Source organism: Lycium ferocissimum, chromosome 12, assembly GCF_029784015.1.
Source record: "Lycium ferocissimum isolate CSIRO_LF1 chromosome 12, AGI_CSIRO_Lferr_CH_V1, whole genome shotgun sequence".
NCBI lineage: Eukaryota > Viridiplantae > Streptophyta > Magnoliopsida > Solanales > Solanaceae > Lycium > Lycium ferocissimum.
This window is the reverse complement of record NC_081353.1, coordinates 51,577,561-51,597,526: the sequence shown is the minus strand read 5'-3', so window position 1 is coordinate 51,597,526 and position 19,966 is coordinate 51,577,561. Positions and strand designations below refer to the sequence as shown.

Below are 19,966 nucleotides of genomic sequence, written 5' to 3'. Positions count from 1 at the left end.
GGCAAAAATGAAATGTTGCTGGCAAAGTGCAAAATGGGATATTCCACTACTGAAAGTATATCAGTAACTTCACAATATGTTATTTAAATTAGTTCAGTATGAGCTGAGTGCTATACTAAACATAAAAAAGCTAAGGCACGGCGGGTCAAAATCTTAACAGGTTAAGATTAGCCTTGTCTGCCCCTGTTTACCTCCCTAAATTAGCTTGGCTGGCCAACTTGAATGGTTCTTCTACCAAAAAGGAAAGAGACAAAAAAATAAAAAGTTAGATACGGTGGTGGTTACTAGTTATCCATTACTCTCTGCATATATAAGAGTCGCTGCATCAATACAGAATTATTTCCTATCTACTTGCAAATTAAATAATGGAGCCGTGGAAATACCTTAGCGGAAAAGTAGTGATGGTGACAGGTGCGTCGTCAGGAATTGGGCTAGAGTTCTGTCTCGACTTGGCCAAAGCCGGTTGCAGCATTGTCACTGCTGCTCGTCGTGTTGACAGACTGAAATCTCTCTGCGACCAAATTAATAGTAATTCAGAGGGACCCGCTTGACGTTGCTGCCGATGGTGCAATCGCGGTCGAGCTTGACGTTGCTGCCGATGGTGCTACCATTGATTCCGCCGTTCAAATAGCTTGGGACGCCTTCGGACATATCGATGCCTTGGTTAACAATGCCGGCGTTAGAGGTGGAGTATTATTAATTCAAAATTACTATTGCTAGTAACTGTGTGACTGCCACATAAAATGGGACAGACAGAGTAGAAGAACTTACTTAGAATTTGATTGGTTGTTTTTAATCATATATATAGGGAGTGTGAGCTCTTCAATGGAATTATCAGAGGAGGCGTGGAACCATACATTTAACACAAACTTAACAGGGGCATGGTTGGTGTCATCAAAATACGTCGGTAGACGCATGCGCGATGCTCAACAGGGCGGCGGCTCTGTTATTAATATATCTTCAGCTGCTGCTACGAATCGGGGAGTATACAAAGGGAGTCTTGCTTACGCTTCTTCAAAGATGGCTCTTGACAATGACATGGTCACTAAGGTAAGTACTCACTAGCTAGTGCCAATGGCTGATCGGAGCCTCCGCTCAAAATGATACTGTGCAAATAGAATCAAAGTATTTTTATATTTATGCATATTATCTAATGAATTGCAGGTGATGGCTATTGAATCGGGAGTAGACAAGATCAGAGTGAACTCATTATCACGAGGGTTTTTCAAATCTGAGATAACAGAGAGCCTTTTTAAAAAAGAATTTTTCCATACGTATCTTTTCAAGACCTTTCCTTTGAGATTTTTTGCAACGACAGATCCGTGTTTAACATCACTCGTCCGATACCTAATCCATGATTCTTCGGAATATGTAACCGGCAATGTTTTCATTGTCGATGGTGGAACTACGTTAGCAGGTGTGCCAATCTTCTCATCACTGTAGAATTAGATGAAGAAGACATCAAGTGGAATATCTGTTGAGAAATACAATAATATGATGTGCACATGAAATGGATATGCATGTGGATTTTAACACAAAAATTTATGCTTCATACGTCAAAAATACTGAGTTCAAATCAACAACAACAGTTATGACTTATTACAATTCCATTAGTCCTCACTTTTGCTTGATGACACGATTTATTCCAAATGTTTACTTCGACTTCTATTTTTATCATCCTTCGCAAAGACGACTACAAACCGGTTATCACTATGATCCAAATAGGCCTAAATAATGGCGGAGTCCTCAATCAACCTAAATAATGGCGGAGTCCTCAATCAACAGTCTAAACCAAACAATCTGTGTTATAAAATCTTATAGCACACAATAATTTTTTATAGTAATCAACTCCAATTGATCATCTTTGAAAGTTAATTAACAGAGATAATGGTCAAAAGCACACCTCAAATATCAAATTTTTTGTGAGTTTCCTATCTGAACTATCAGGTGTTTTGCATTTACTACCTAAACTATGACCAACTATTTACCAAAACACATCTAAATTATCATGTGTTTGTATTTCCTATGTGAACTATCACCAATCTTTTATCAAAACACACCTCGACTAGCATCCGAAGGTACTGGAAACTCGCAAAAAAGTGATACTTCAGATGTGTTTTTGACTATTATTCCAATTAATTCCTTTAATTATCCGCATGAAGTGTCATTTGGCACCATTTTTAAACAAAACAAAAAAAAAATGTACACCACACATCATCAGATACTAGCCGCTGTGTGTTTTGATAAATAATTAGTGATAGTTTAGGTAGGAAACGCAAATACCTGATAGTTCAAGTAGAATTAAAAAGGTGATACTTAATGTGTGTTTTCGACTACTATATCTAGTTAATAACTTTTAGTTCTCAAACACCACATGACCCTTGCTATAATTTTGTGAGGACATTTTATAGTGTTTTAAGTTCCATGAAGCTGACAGTGCAAGAATAAATAATTTTATATACAATCAAGTACTAAGGAAAACGGTAACTAACCTGCGACACATGTTAAAATATATGACAGATTATGCATGGTGAGCATATATGAAGCTTCACAAGATTCAAAAGTCTTCATTTATTTTTTAAACTTTGTGTTCAGTCAAACACCCGCATATAAATTGGACGGAGTGAGTATGAAAAAAGAAAATTCTGAACCAACAATTACAAAAGAGAATGGGCTGAAACATTCTCTAACAATTAACAAAACAAGCAGATCGGGTCATTGACACAAATGCCCCTATTCGGGGGTGGTCTTAATTTTTTTCCCCAAATTATTGGTCTTTAATTTTTGTTCTTCGGTACTTTAAGTAACAAAAAAGTAATAAAAAATATCCCTGACATTTGGATCCTGGGTTCAAACCCCAACAGAGTAATAAAAAAAAATAAAAAATCTCAAGGCATAAGTTCATGTGAAACTATGCCTATTCGTTATGTAGTTACATAGAAACTATGCCGGACACGGCAAAGGTTTCTATGAAACTACATAAAACCTGTGCCTATAGGCATAGTTGTGAAATTAAGGCAGAACTTCATTTCCACGAACCTTTGTCGGACAAGGCATAGGTTTTATGTAACTTTGCCCGAAAAGGCATATGAACCTATGCCTTGCGAAATTTTTATTATTTTCGACTCTGTTGGGGATCGAACCCAGAATCTCTAGTGCGAAAAGGGTACTTTAGCCCATAAATTTTCTTTAAATGAGAAGTATGGACAAAAACTAAAGACCAGCAAATTGAGGGATAAAAATTAAAGACCAGTCCGTATGAAGGACAATCCACGCAATTTTTTGGAGATAAATCTCAATGGACTGTGGTCCAAATGCAAATCTAGTAAATGGTGGTGGAATTGGGCTTCAAGCTATAGCTCAATTGATATGTTGAAGACACATTTTACAAATATATAGAGATAAAATCTAAATTGTGGTATGGAAAAGGATATATGCTTAATTCAGCCCTCTTATGATATCCAAATTAGAGACTGGCATTTGGTGTTTAGGAAACTGCTCAAAGAGTCATATTTATCCTGGTTTCTTTGCATATTTTGTAAAAAAAAATATAGACGTGTTTTCTTTTACAGGAAAGACAAATAACATATTTTTCCTTGCAATATAAGCTGGTGTATTCATGACTAAGCACATAATTGTAACGAATCGGTATGATTTGTAAGTAATCCAACAGAACAATAGGTTGCATATAGCAATAATGTCAAACCGTTCATGACTTGTATTTATGTCCTTTTGTAGTAGCTTTGAAATCATAATCATCCAAAGATGATTTATGAGTAAACCAACATGACAACTAGGTTAAATATGGCATGAAGTCCTATCGATTTATCATGACTTGCATGTAACAGCTCACCGATTATGGTTTCGCTTGCCGAAATCTCTTCAACATCTATGTGACTCAGCTTAAGGGTATTTTGGTCTACAATTTTTCATTAAAGTTAACAACGTTTAGTTCCACACAAATGTCAAAACAGGGACAAAATTCTAATACCAACCGTAGAATCCTTTTTGTGCAAATTATCCCTCGGTATTTATACAAAATCGATAAATGCATAGCATGTCTTTAAATAAACTTATGTAATCCAATTATAATAAATTAATATGTATTATTACTTTTATTTGTGATAACAATTACTACATCTCATCATAATGCTTAATGTTCACATCGCTTCACTTAAAGTTTTAAACATTGTTTCACGAGTCCATTTTAATTTGTGATTGCTTAAGTTAAATTTATTTGGTTTAATAGAAATTAAACTTTTCTATAAGTAGGTACGTAGAACGTCATTGCACTCAAGCAAAAAGGCATAATTGATAATGCTTTGCCATGATTAAAGAGGTCTTCCCCACTCACTCTCCATCCCCCTTGAGTTTTTACCCTTTCTTGTGTTGTGGATGACAAGTTTCTAAGGCATTTCAATTTTAGCAATTATGATGAAAGCTTAAAATCGCAATGACAAATGATTTAAAATATTTCATAGTTTTTTTAATTCGTGGAATCCCCTCCAAGTCAGATTTTCAGTGCTGAAAAGTAGGGGTGTACTGTGTACATGGACCGGGTTGGTTCGGATTTTTTAAACACCAAATCAAACTAATTGCGTTGGGTTTTTAAATTTATACACCAAACCAAACCAATAAAATTCGGATTTTTCAACCTCGGGTTTTCACGGGTTTTTTCGGATTTTTTTTTCGGAATAGTCTTGAGACAAAACATATAACTTTTACTTCAAATATTTCTTTAGTTTTAGTAAGATACAACTCTATAATTAAGATGTTTCTTAACAAAATAACACAAAATGTGAGGAGTGATGACATTGTATTAAAAATATTCAACAAAAGAAAATAAAATCGGTTAAAATAAATATTGCTAATTAATAAGCCATAAAGAAAATGACCATAATCTAAAAATACTAAGTCATGCGAAAATAAGTGCGGCTGATAAGTATTAATTACATGACAAAGAAAAAAACTTAAGTTATGTATTTTCACTCTCTAAATCAATTATGCAAAACTAAAAAATAGATATACAACATTATTGTCATTCCTAGTGGTAAATTAAATTTCTTTTGTTAGCATTAGTGTTGAGTTGGTTTTGGTGGACTTTATTTGAATTACTAACATCCATAGTATATAAAACTTATTGACAATCAAAATTCTAAGTTCAAGCTTGAATAATATGATAATAGATAAAAACTACGAAAAAATTTAAGAAATATTTATAAATTACATTACAAATAAATATTTTTATGTATAAAATATTTTAAAAATTGAATACATGTAATATCGGGTTGGTTTGGTTCGGTTTGACTTTTTTTAGCTAAAACCAAACCAAACAAACTATGGTCGGGGTTTTTTTTTTTCAACACCAAACCAAGTCAAAGCAAATCACTAGTCGGCTTTTTTTCTCGGTTTGACTCGGTTTATCGATTTGGTGCTGTTTGTCGGTTTACTTTGTACACCCCTATTGAAAAGTAGCTTCTCCGGTTCGAGTTGTTTTCTAGGAAATAAAGTTTAAAGTGAGTATTGATATAAAAATCAGATAAGTGATGCAATTTCACTAATCCAAGTGACCATTTGAGAAATTTAATCCTATATGAAACGTATAATGTAATATGAGCATATGTATTTGTCAAGAATTAATTAATAAAACAAAATATATTTGCGTAATTGGCTGTACCTATAATCGATTCCATGTATGCGTAATATAACTTGTCTATATGTAAGTTTGGGCTCTTTGCGTTTTCCTCGTCTCTCTTGCTATCATCATTACCGTTTTTTGTGATCGTATTGTTGTGAATTATGAAGATATATAATGGCATATGATTGCCGATCAATTATCTGGTTTAATTCCTAGTATTTTCTTAATAATCAAAAGTTCAATATCTTTTAGCACATTCCATGTTTTGAGCATGAGAAAGGAAATCTGAAGAATTGTGAGAAATCCCAATTTGTTCATGTAACCAAAATCTTCTATTCATAGAAAAAATAGGCGAAACCTTCGTAGGTTATTAACTTGAAATAATATTGAAAGTCTTTACGATTTCAATGGTTATAACTCGAGAAAACCATCACTATAGCTACTAGAAACAAAGGTTTTTTCCACCGACATTCAGTGAAAAATTGTGCTATAAAACATAATTTTTCCATCGCATTCCTATCGAACCAGCTCACTAGAAAACAGGTTCTCATTAAAACGCATAAATTTTCTAATTTTTCCGTGTGAAAACACTATTATTTAGGTTTTCTCCACCAACATTCAGTGGGAATAGCCATTGAACATTTTCAGTATGAAAATAGTGAGTGAAATGCAAAGTAAAAAAGGGAAAGCCAGGTTCTTTCTTAATTTTGATAGTAAAAATAAAATAGAGGGTTTGCATGGTAATTTTGAGCATAATATATACTCCCTCCGTTCACTATTACTTGTCCACTATTTCAAAAATAGATTTTCACTTTTACTTATCTACTTTCGCATATCAAGAGAAAAATAATTTGTTTTTTCTATTTTACCCCTTAGCATTAATTACTCATTCCAAATCATTTTCTAAATTCAATATAATTATGCACTAATTAATATGAGTATCATGATAAAATATGTACTTATATGTGCAAAACGAGTAAAAGTGAACGAAGGAAATATTAAAGGTTGAATAATTCCAGGTTTCCAATTTCCAAGAACGTATCATGGGCATCAAAATTATGGGTTAAAATTCACATCACACAGAAAGAGAAACCAATAAACAAGGTTTAGGAACTAGCTAGGTAAGGCTTCCTAGTATTAAATGCACATATTTTTAAGTAGACCTCGTATTTAGGAATAGTGGAGGGATAAAACCAAGAGAAACCTCGCTCACTTCACCACCGCAAAATCTTTGAAGATCTGATTTTTGTCGTTCACTGCTGAAATCAAGACTTCTACTACTCTGTCCTTCCAAATTACTAGTAATGTACTCCCTCCGTTTATTTTTATTTGTCTATTTTTAACTTTTTATGTTGTTTAAAGAATAATAAATGAAGTGTGTATTTTATCATGATGCCCATATTAATTGGTATATAATGGTATTGGTTTTGGAAAATGATTTGAAATGAGTAATTAATGTTAAAGGTAAAATGGAATTTTTTATTTATTTTATCTTGATATGTGAAAAATGACAAGTAAAAATGAAAATCTATTTTAGAAATAGTGGACAAGTAAAAATGAACAGAGGGAGTAGTTATTTTAGCTCAAAATGTGTATCCCAAAATCATTATTACTTTTGAGATTTAAAACTAAAGTTGCACACTAATTTGACCCAAATTTGGCTATACTTATGTAAAAATCACCATAACCTCTATTGTACAATTTTAAATTAAGATAAACTTTGAGAGGAAAAGATAGAAATGACATTAAGTAAGCATAAATTATTAAATTTGACCTAAATAGTCATATGAATTTACCCCATTTGGGCCATTGTGACCAAAATAGTGTGGCCAAAAGACCTTATTGTTTCAAAAACTATACCATTAATATTAAAAATCACACGCATTAAAAATCAATAAATACAATTTAGAATTTACTAAACTACCCCTATTCCTTAGATATTTTTTGAGATTGAACAAAATTAAAGAGGACTACTTCTTTAATGCTAAGGGCATAGTTGAAAAAAATTATCAATTTTTGTCTTGAATTCTTAAGGTGATACTTATTCTAAGAAAATTCTTTTTTACTAAGATGACGCTTATTTTGGGATGGAGGGAATATATATTAAGATAAAAATCCCTTTGCTTTTGTTAGATAGGGGCAAATTTAATCATCTTGTATTTATTATTTTCTTAATGAAAGTGAAAACCCCTAAAACTGCCGTTAAAATGGAATGGAAGGGGTAATTAGTAAAAAAATAATTATACTCCCTTTTCATATTATATGATATTTTTAGCTTTTACATTTAGTCCAAGATAAACGTAATTTTTAATATAATCAAAAGATATTAATTATTTTTTTCAAATTGACCCTATTTAGATAACGGTCTCACATAATCAAGAACTCATCTTTAAAAAAGTATTATTTAATTAAGAATAATTTAGTGATTTACCTTTTACTTTTGAGGATGAGTGAATTTCTCAAAGGGTATGCTCAAACTAAAAACACTATATACAATATGAACCGGGAAGCAAAATAAAGGAGTAAATATATGAAAAAGTTAAAAGAAGATTCAGTATCTACTCTCTCTATATATATATATAATCTAACCTTATATTTTACAATGCAATTTTCTAATACGCCCCATAGCTTCCCCGGTCAGTCACATGCTCTCTTTGAACTCCATTAGAGCTTCTATTAGGCTATATTGATTTTAGTTGTATACCTACAATACTATATAAAAAGAAAAAGAAAAAAAATCTACACTATCATTATTGCTTTGACCTGTGATAATAAGGTAGTTATTATTTTGTTGATTATTAATTACATAATGCTTATCATAAAGTTTAACTTTTAATTATATTATAAGTAACCTGTCATATGTAAATTTTACTGCAACATCAATATGTAGATAAAATCTTGTACTAAATACTGTTGCTAATAATTACAAAATGAACAGCAGCATTATTCGTGAATCAATATCATCATTTGCCTTAGATATCCTTTTCACTTATTGTTGCAGATTTGCTGGTATGGTGAGTAATAACCTGTGATTATATAAGAAACAGGTTACAGTTTATCCGGTGTAGAATAAGCTTATTTAAATTTCAGTAATTCGATCGGTTTAACATATTACTCATTTACAGTGTGCTCGATGTGATATTATGGTATTTAATATAGTAGTATTCTTTACCATAGATAAAACTAAACAAAAATCATAAAATTAACTCCAATATTCGCCTCTAACTAGACGTAATACGTACATGTGTTTCAAACAAATTTACCCAAATTTATTCAACTAAAATTTTTGAAGCTAACAAAACTTCAAGATACCGAGATTCATATTACCAAGTCCAAGTGGAGATCAATCTATTACATTATGACGGTGATGTTTTTCACAAGATCTAAATACCGACTTAGTCCGCTTTTATTGTGGAGGAATCTTAATTGGTTGGTCTGGGTTCGGTCCCTAGGGCATTATTCGCATTTGGGGGTGGTTCGGTCATCACGTTACTTTGTGGGGGTAATGAATCAGAGTAGTGATTGTTGCGGTTGTTATCTACATGTAATGACACCCCACAAGTTGACTACTGTTCAGCCAAAAAAATTTCGTCACAAAAGCTCGTTGAGCAGTTCAGCTAGAAGTGAATGGGTAGGAAGTAGAAACTCCCATATCAATCCATCTCTATACGAAACATGAGCAAAAGACGGAATTACCTAAATCACGCATAAAAGACAAAGCTGGCATCTGATTTTTGATAAAAGGGGTTCTCAAGAAAGAAAAAAAATAAAAGAGAAGTATTTTTATGTAAATAAATGCTTAAACGTGAAAAAGAAGTGACAATATAGCCATTAGAAAAATAAGTGACCCCAGCCACATACTAGCAAGCAAGTATGATACATGGCCAAGATTAATTGATCACCACCATCCATGGACCACATGGTTGCAAGTATCCTTGATCCACCTAAAGCTCTTTCTGAATGAACCCTTCATTTTACCCTCAATAGCATAAGCTTTATATCCAACAACTCTTCTCTTTCTGTGCAATTCAAGATCATCCAATTTCCAACTTTTTGAAGAAGAGGACATCACTTTGCTTTGATTATTTCTCTTCTTGATCTTCACTTCCTTAGTATTATTATCCATAGAAGAATAAGGAACATGTGAATTGGTACTATAACTCCTCAAATCGTGCATACTTGTTGGCATCCTTCCACCTTCCCTTGTGGACATTGATCTAAAATTCTCCATTAGGAAACAGTAATGAAAATGAGAGCTTTAATTTGTTGTGGGGTTTGGGTTTAGAGGGAGGAGGAGGAAAAAGAGAGGATTGTATTATTAGGCTTTGCTTCTAGAATGGGTTTTGAGTAACTATATATGGATTCAATCTAGGAAAGGGGTGGAGGTGGCTTTATCCTTTTATTCTATTCTTTTTTATATTTATCTTTTTATCTTTGTATTCTATTCTTGAGTAGCTTTTTCTCCTTTTTCTTTTTCTTTTTACTTTTTCATTACACTTTTCGTTAATGGAGTTATGTCACAAAATTTGATGGTAACATGTACTAGATACCGAATATTTTATATATCTTAGAAAGATTTTAAGAAATACGTATATTATGTTATATGTCTTACAATGGTTTTAAGTACATATATTTATGTTAGGTTCACAGGTGTTACAGCGTCTGATGTGATATTTGTAGTGAGATTTTAAATCTTGAATATGATTCTGATTGGTACTTAATTTATTTCCCACCAGATGCATGTTGCATGGTCAATGAGGGCTACTGAGTAAGGCCCGTTGACTATCTTTTGGATTAGTATCATTAATTAACATCGCATCAAATATGTCAATTATTTTTCTCCTGTCATGGAAGTTTAATGAGAGTTTGACCAAAATAAGCTATTATTTAAACCAATTCACCAAAATAATACGTTTTTAATTTTTTTTACAGAATTAGTATAAACGTATTCCTGAGTAACGTATTAGACATTATTTTATTCAAAAATTCTGACGGGAAAAATAATTTGCGGGGTTAACGGTGTCAAAGCTAATTCGTGGATCGTGAGTAACGTATTATTCCTAATACGTTGCACAAGAATGCTGACTTTAGAAGAATCCATATACGAGCAATCCTTCTACGTAATCTGACATTGATTGATGTTAAAGTCGTAACTCGGAGTTACGATTTTAGGATAAAACGTAACTGACAGTTACGTTTCTACTCAAACTAGGCACGGGCAATCGAATCTTGCAGAGAATCCTGCAAATTGGGAATCCTTCTGACTGATTTGACTATAAAACGTGATCAATAGTTACGTTTTAATTGTAAAACGTGACACACAATAACGACACACTGCTAAAGTCCAACAAACCACAGATCATTATAAAATATAGTGTATGAAACGAATGTTCAAACACATTCCAACAATTTTCAGCAAAGCTTCTACTTGTGTGGCCTATTGTTGGAACAACATTAAAAAATTCAACAGGTATGAGTTAATTAAGTCAAATATGTTGTAATATGTTAAAATAATACTATAGTTTTAATTTATTTTTCTGTTATATTAATAATAATAAGTGTCTTATTTTCGCGTGTAGGAGTAAAGATGGCCAATTTTGAACATAATGTGATGGTTGCTTTGTATTGGGGTGGCGAAATAATTACTGAAATGAACGGATTCAGGTATCTTTTGAAGGTGCCAAAATGATTGTTAGCATGTTTATTTCAACGAACTATCTTGAATTGGTTGAACTATTGCATGAGAAGATGGGGACAAATAGTGAAAATATTCAAATTGATATTTCTGGAAAATATCCATGCTCATTTCAAGGTAACAATACAAGGTTCATTGAGTTTAAAATTGAGAATGACCAGTCCTTGCTACAATTTTTCACCATACCGCAAAAATTTTGCGGATAAGATCGATATAAATATTTTGGAGATTTATGTAAAGACCAAACCAAAGAAATCAAAATAATGTATTTCAAATGAGTGGTCAAGCATGGTTATCACATGAATTTGTTGGCTCAAAATTATGGATTTGCTATGGCGATCGACCTCATTTTGCGAATCGATTATTCAACCATCATTCCGGCAATTACCGATGCACGACAATCCAAATTTCTATAATCAATTTCACACCAATGTGTCATCATATAGTGCGACACATGGTTTCCGTCAATCATTTGGTGCAGGTCCTAGCACGCATGGTCATCGATCATTTGATGAAGGCTCAAGTAGTCAAAGACGTACTAGTAGTAGCCACGGAGAATATGAGGCCAGGTAAGCAAAAAATTAGATTTTTTTCGATAGCTTGGGTTTATATATTTTCAACAAATAAATTAGTCAAATTATATGTACTCCCCAGAAGATATTTGTACCGCCAATTGTTGCATTTTTACATGTTTTTAATTGTTGCTTCAATTATTTAGTGCTAGAATAGGTTTATTAGAAACCTCAAAATTGTTGCATTTTTTAACTTTTAAATGTGTTCGTACTCGTATAAATTTTCTCGCTAAGAGAAAAAAAACTTGCTTATATATCCTACAATCTTACTACAATTTATTAATATGGTTTCTTCCTTTTCTCCACGGAGAAAATTTGAGGCCAGCGTTGATATGTATAATGATGCAAATGCGAAATTAGCTCTGAAAATTCAGAGGATGACGACCCTTCAGGAGAGGATGAAGAGAGTGAAAGAGAAAGTGAACCTGATGAATATATCGGTGATAGTGGAGATTTACTTCAAAATAATATTGGTGTAAATCCTCATAATCAATTTGGTCATGGTGTGTCCGAACTTCCATGTCATGATATACCCTACTTTACGACATTGGAGAACGAGGAAGATATTTTCATTTCTACACAAGAATCTGAGATGGGATGTTGTTCAGCTTGGTCCGAGGATGCCAACAAAGACTTGGAAAAGAATATGTATTTTAGCAGCAAAGCAAAATTGAAACGGGCCGTGACGATTTGGAGTTTGCGCAAAAATAAAGAGTTTGAGGTGATAACGTCAAACAAAAGTCTATGGGTTGTGAGATGCAAGTTTTATAATTTATTAGGTTGTCTATGGTTTCTTCGAGGCGGAAGGTTGGAAATAACCTTTGGAAGATAGGAAAGTATGTTGATAATCATAGATGTGAGGCCGAAGGGCTTACTACGAGTCATGTCAACCTAGATACCAATTTGATTGCATCCTTATTTCTAAACCAAATTCGAAAAAATCCCAAGTTGTTAGTAGTAGATGTCGTGGCTAGGGTTCACGAGAAATTTGGTCATCAAGTGACATACAGGAAAGCGTGGCTTGGACGTCAACGCGCATTTGAATTGGTGTATGGTGACTTTAAAAATTCATTTAGTGAGCTTCCTAAATTTTTTGCGACTTTTCAAAGACTTTAATCATGGAACAGGTTGTGGAATGGAAACACGAAGAGTCTACGAGTTCACCAGAGGTAAAAACTTTCAAGTTTGTATTTTGGGCTTTCAAGCCATGCATTGATGGATTCCAAACGTGTCGCCCTGTTATTTCGGTAGATGGAACTCATATGTATGGCAAATATGACATCAAATTATTAATTGCTGTTGGAATTGATGGAAATGATAACATTCTTCCTCTAGCATTTGCTATTGTTGACAGGGAGTCGAAAGAGGCATGGAAATGGTTTTTTAGGAATTTGAGCGCACATGTGATAAAGGATAGAGAAGATATATGTGATCTCTGATAGGGCAAAAGGAATTTTGGCTAGTTTATCGGAGTTGCGGCGGTATCAAGAGCCTCGGGCCTTCCATCGATTTTGCCTAAGGCATCTTAAGAGCAATTTTCAATCTCGATATCCAAACAAGGACCTCAGTAAACTGATGTGGAGGGCTGCTTCAGCCCATCAAATTAGGAAGTTTGAAGCCTTGATGTGGGAAATTAAGGAAGAAAATGTTGAAGCATATCAATACCTCATGGAAATTCCCCTGGACAAATGGACAGTTAGCCATGATGATGGAAAAAGATGGGGAGTGTTGACAACAAATCTTTCAGAGTCGTTCAACGGAGTTCTGAAGAAAGCACGAGGCTTGCCTGTCACTGCTATGGTTAAACTGTCATTGGGGCAAACTGTTGAACGGTATACTCGTAGGTCTCAAACAGCGCAGCAACTTCTGGAGCAAAATGAACTATGGACGGGGAGGTTCAAAATGAAGTGGGAAAAGAACTATGAAAGTTCAAAAAGGCACTTTGTTTATGATTGGAATATACCCACAGGGGTATATGAGGTTAGATCTATGCAGGTTGATGGTACTGGTGGTAATCCTCACCGTGTTTCACTGAATGAAAAAAAATGTGATTGTGGAAAATGGGCTAATTTGCAGTTTCCATGTTCACATGTCATGAAGGTTACTGAAAGAATGGGAGGATTGGCTAGAAATTTTGTCAGCGAGCATTTCACAATAGAGAATTATGCTACAACATATTCTGGGTCATTCTCGCCAGTTGGGCACGAGGCGTATTGGCCATCTCCAAGTTTTAGAATGACAAGTAATGAACTTTATCGTCGTCCCAATCGACCAAGGACAACTAGAATTCCTAATGAGATGGATCGTGGTCCTGCAGTATATGGGCGAGCTTGCGGGTTGTGTAGGCAAACTGGACATGATAGGCGTCAATGTCCAACCCGTGGTCAAACTTAGTGTTAGTCGAGTTTGTTTAGTTATTATATTAGTTCATTAACTAAAAGTAATCGGATTAATTTTTTTATGTTTTTTTTTTTTACTTCTTTATTTTATATGATCAATATGCTCGGTTTCCTAACTTTTAGTTGTGTTTAACTAAAAAGTGATCAATACTGTACTTTCAAAACTTAGTCAATACAAAAGCAAAAAAAAGACTAATACACCATAAGTTTTTTCCAACTTCAAATTCACCTACTAGCAACAAAAAAAAAAAAAAAAAATTCATGATTGAAGCCAATCCAAACGAGTCAACAAATTAGTTTTAATCATAAAATAAGTAAATAATTTTGATAAAAAGAAATACACATTTGAAGGTTAATGTCATTTTTAGTTATGAATTAAAAAAAGACTCGTTATTAATTGTTTTTGTTCATACTCTTTATTGACTAAAAAGTGAGAGCTTTTATGATTAACATGTATTAGGCATTGATTATTCATTGTAAGTTCTCTATATCTCCATGTTTATATAAATTTAGTTGTGTTTTTGAAGTAGTTCCATCAAACTACATGAATCTTCATATTCAATGCCTTCTTTGTCATCTCTTATAGTTGTTTTAATATAATGTCTCTACTTTCATGAAACTTGGATGAATGTCTTGCAATTTCGAAAACTTCTTAGCTTCTAAGAATATTAATCCCAAGTGACTATGTTTAAGTTGTGAATACAAAAAGCAAAAAAAGAAAATTACTTTCTTAGAAATTATTAACTATTTTTTTCCAACTTCAAAACAACACCAATGTTTAGTTATGCCGGGTCCGGCGAGACTTTTAGTTGTGTTTAACAAAAAAAAAAAAAAAATTCATGATTGAAGCCAATCCAAAAATTTCAAAAAACAAAAAATAATACACTCTACCACCAGCGGTGTTCATGATTGAAGCTTCCAGAAAATCTTCAACACCAAAGAAAATCTTCTTGATTCATAAAATAAGTAAATAAAATTCATGGATGATAAAAAGAAATACACATCTTGAAGGTTAATGTCGATCATGACTTGCTAGAAAAAACCAAATACAATCATGACTTCCAATTAAAACTTGTTTGCACCATAGCTGAATACAAAAAGCAAAAAAAGACTCGTTATTAATTGTTTTTGTTCATACTCTTTATTATCGAGGAAAAAGTGAGAGCTTGATGCCGTTGATAATCAACATGTATTAGGCATTGATTATTCATTGTACGGATTCTCTATATCTCCATGTTTATATAAATTCTAGTTGTGTTTTGAAGTAGTTCCATCAAACTAGGTATGAATCTTCATATTACATTTCTTCTTTGTCATCTCGGGTAATATGACTTTGCCACTTAACGATATATGTCTCTACTTTCACCTAACTTGGATGAATGTCTTGCAGTCTTCGAGGAGGCAAAGATTCTTAGCTTCTAAGAATATTAATCCCAAGTGACTATGTTTAAGTTGTGAATGTGAGTTGGAACAATATCTGCGTAAGAAGATTAAAATGCAAGCTCGATACGAGGCATACTTTCTTAGAAATGCAAGTGAATATCTTTGGAGGGCGGACTTTTAGTTATATTTAGTTATGCCGGATCCGGCAGACTTTTAGTTGTGTTTAACTAAAAGTCTGCAAATACTTTTAGTTATGTTTAGTTATGCAATTGTGTTTAACAAAAGTCAGGGGGAAAAACTTTTAGTTATGTTTAGTTATGCCGGTCCGGCGGACTTTTTAGTTGTGTTTAACTAAAAGTCTGCCGGAGAAACGTTCTTTGCACCATAGAATACAAAAAGCAAAAAAAGACTAATACACCATAGTGTTTCTTTTCCAACTTCAAAACAACACCAAGGTGAGCAAAAAAAAAAAAAAAAATTCATGATTGAAGCCAATCCAAACGGGCTCTAGTCAACACCAACAAAATCTTCTTCAGTACATAAAATAAGTAAATAAACTGCTCATGGATGATAAAAAGAAATACACATCTTGAAGGTTAATGTCGATCATGACTTGCTAGAAAAAACCAAATACAATCATGACTTCCAATTAAAACTTCTTTGCACCATAGCTGAATACAAAAAGCAAAAAAAGACTAATACACCATAGTTTCTTTTCCAACTTCAAAACAACACCGGCGAGTAGCAACAAAAAAAAAAAAAAAAAAATTCATGATTGAAGCCAATCCAAACAGCTCCTAGTCAATACCAAAAAAATAAACTAATGATAAAAAGAAATACACATCTTGAAGGTTAATGTCGATCATGACTTGCTAGCAAAAACCAAATACAATCATGACTTCCAATTAAAACTTCTTTGCACCATAGGCCGAATACAAAAAGCAAAAAAAGACTAATACACCATAGTTGTTTTTTTCCAAAAAAAACAACACCAAGAAGCAAAAAAAAAAAAAAAATCATTCCTACTAAACTAGATCAGCGAGATTATGTGCCTTCATCTTACTTACAAGCCAAACTATTAGTGATGCATTCATTTCTTTTTGCTTCTACCTTGCTGCTTTTTACTTCTACCGCGCTGCTTTTTAATCCTACCATGCTGATCAAGAAAGTGACTCCCGGTCGCACAACGCTTACGAATAATTTTACGCTTCTGCCTCATTGATGGTTCACCATCCACTTCATCGTTGGAATCATCCAACTCATTACCTTGTATCTCAATATTGGAGTCCTGCCCATCATCTCTATTAGTGGCCTCAGGGATATCGATGGATATTTGCACAGGCGATGAGTTGAAAACAGGACCATTCTCAACAAATATGTTCTCAAAAGACGAAAGACTTGGATCTCTTGAATATTGTGGAGTTTGTGGCGTCATGTATGGCACAATCTGAGTAGTTGTTGGTTGATATGTCATACCTGATGCCTGAGTGAATTCGTGAGTGTCGCCCCTTGAAGTGGAACCAATATTACAATTTGTTGTTGCTGGATCATCTTCCGGGACTGCTTGGGCATCTTCCTGATGCATTTCATCCATTTCAATAGACACTTGACCTCTCTTAATAGCACGTTCCCTCCTACCAAAGAACACCACCTTTTCCTCGGCTACGAACAGAGGGACGTATATGGTCAGCATGTACCCCATCTTTTTTATAATCGGCTTGTAAATGAATTCTATCAGCCTCGTGCACATATGTCAAGCACTTTTCACCTTCACTCCGCACCATTGCACGAAACATATAAAATTCCTCAAATAATGGTTGATCACCGAGTGATTTTGCTTTATCAACCACTGAATGAATATAACGCACCTGTGTGAAACCACATCAAAATCAAGCATCTTTAGAATAGTACAGTAATACTCTGTCCCAAATGCATTTTCATGGAACCAAACAGTACCTTTTTAACACAAATTTGCTTCAGAATTATGGGCAGAGCATGCATCATAGTTTCAAAAAGGAGAAAGAGGTGGTTAGTATATCACAAGTTGTAATATACCATCTATCAAATAGTTCACCTGAAACTAAACTTAAGAACCACTAGATTAATTTATACATGATCAGTTATTTGGTAGGATCTTTTAACCGAAACAACAAAGACAAAGGAAGTTATTAATATGCTGCAACTAGTGTAGAACTGATTATCTGATGCATTTTTCACATTGCATATACAAGAAACATGTAGGACTGTTGAACCAAAATAAATATGCACCACTTACCATTGCTTCATAAGCCGTTGCATTAGGCACATAACCTTGTTGCCGCTGAGGACGCGAAGTAGGATTACCAATAACAAGACGAGTAATGCGTCTGAACCAAACAAGGTAGGGGTCATCGTACCGAAGTGGTTCATGATTGACCGGTGCATTAATAACGTATCGAAGTCGTTGGTGCCAAAATGGCAACCATTGTGCATGCTCCAATTCCCAATTTGTATTTGGCCTTCCCCGACGATCGTGGTTAAAATGTGTGGGATCAAATGGAAACGGAGTTGGTGGTATCTCCTGTATCATTCCAAATTGCCTCATAACTCGATCGAGAGGCTGCAAGTGAACCTCGACCATATCCCAACAAAATATTGTGACTCTAGCACGCCATATATTTCGTCCAACACGACAATAATCGGGAAGGCTCTCAATTAATTCATCAAAATATGGTTCCCAAATAAACTAAATGAAACAAATAAATCGAATGAGTCCTTACAATTACAATATACATGAAAATTAAAACAAAACTAATACAACATTGTACCGATCCTCCGTCATGGAATCAAGTGCATCCCTAAAAACTTTCAACACATATTGGGTAGTGTTGGTCCAACTAAAATGTGCAAACCATCTAGTAGCGCGTGGACCCCTAGGTAAACCAAAGATTCGCGTCCCTTTGTTTTAATATCTGGGGCCTGAGGACAGTAATTCTCTCCCATGCCCAAACCTCGAAGAAAAAACATTAATTTCAAAGATCATTTAATGCAACTGCTGCAGTAAACTAAAACAATCAACATCATTTTTTTCATTATAGCAAAAAGGAAATAAAAAATCTTATCGTTTAGCTAGAAAGAAAATAAAGAGAACTATATGTATACTCTGGGAGGAGCATTCCATGTAAGAAGGTTAGAAAAATCTAATTAGAAGAAAGAGAACTATACGTTTAGGAATTGAACAAGTTTTTTTTATAAATACAGTTAATACTTTTATTAATATTTTTAGGTATACCTGTAGTAGTGGTAGGAATCCCGCTATCTCATGTTGCTCAGCCTGTGAGGCCTTACAAAGATAGTGATACAAGCACGCTAGGGTCGCACTACCCCAACTGTAAGATCCTATTGTGTTGACGTCCTCGAGCATAGGTAAGTACATAAGCTTCAAATTACTTCCAGATGTATCCGCCATCATCATACCAAAGAATCATCCAAAACATATAACATCTAGCCTTCTGATTGACCATATCTTGTGTTGCCGTGTCAAGTAATTTTGGATGACGTAGCATGTGTTGATTAAGTGCAGATACCTTGAGGCTATTTTTTTTAAAGTCTCCAGGAAGTGGGCTAAAACCTAATAATCTTTGACAAATGTCTTTCCAATCCTCTGTGCTCCTCGCCAACTCATTCCCAAGTACTGGATCACCATTCACGGGTAAGCCATACAACACCTCTACGTCTTGCAAGGTGATTGTCGCTTCTCCCGTCCTAAAGTGGAACGTATGAGTTTCAGGACGCCATCTTTCAACTAATGAAGTAATCAAACTACGATCAATAGTAGGTCGATGAGATCTATAAACACCGTACAATCCCGATAGTCTAATCACTTCCAAGACTCGTGTATCAATTGGATGTTCCTTTACGAAGTCCCAAAAATTTCCATCACATCTCCTTGTATTCAAAATCACATTATCCTTTCCATCCCATATATCCCGTGACCTATGGGTGAGTTGTTCATTCAATACGGACGAGTCGAGTGGACCCGGATCCATCTGATATGCATTATTTTCCGCCATAAAACAAAAATACCTACACAAGTGAATATTTTCTATGAAACTTCTATGCTTTTTTTGCCTAAAAAATGTGAACATCACATCTTCTTAAGAAAGTGAAAAAACAGAGAAAAAACTCCGTAGCTTCCCAAACGAAAAACACGAAACAAGAATACTACCATTTTTTTTAAGATAAAGGGGGAAATTCGTCATACCATTATCTTCTAATCCAGAAATTGAAAGTTTGAAAC

At 34.0% G+C, this 19,966-nt stretch overlaps 1 protein-coding gene and 1 pseudogene across 1 annotated transcript; one reads left to right on the top strand and one right to left on the bottom strand.

Annotated features, from left to right (window-relative positions):
* The first annotated feature begins 356 nt into the window (after positions 1-356).
* On the top strand, positions 357-1,716 carry LOC132040501 (uncharacterized; annotated as a pseudogene).
* Positions 1,717-17,141: 15,425 nt separating this feature from the next.
* LOC132040316 (serine/threonine-protein phosphatase 7 long form homolog) lies at positions 17,142-18,322 on the bottom strand. Its single transcript, XM_059430953.1, has 2 exons — positions 17,963-18,322; positions 17,142-17,555 (listed from the first exon to the last, which is right to left on the bottom strand). The coding sequence occupies exons 1-2, from the start codon at positions 18,305-18,307 to the stop codon at positions 17,322-17,324; spliced, it is 579 nt and encodes a 192-aa protein (XP_059286936.1). The 5' UTR covers positions 18,308-18,322; the 3' UTR covers positions 17,142-17,321.
* Between the last annotated feature and the right edge of the window lie 1,644 nt (positions 18,323-19,966).

Coding starts and splice junctions, on each gene's coding strand:
- LOC132040316 (XM_059430953.1), bottom strand. CDS start 18,307: ATGGTCGAGGTTCACTTGCAGCCTCTCGATCGAGTTATGAGGCAATTT. Junction 17,556..17,962: donor CAACGGCTTATGAAGCAATG/GTAAGTGGTGCA, acceptor GGTTTCACACAG/GTGCGTTATATTCATTCAGT.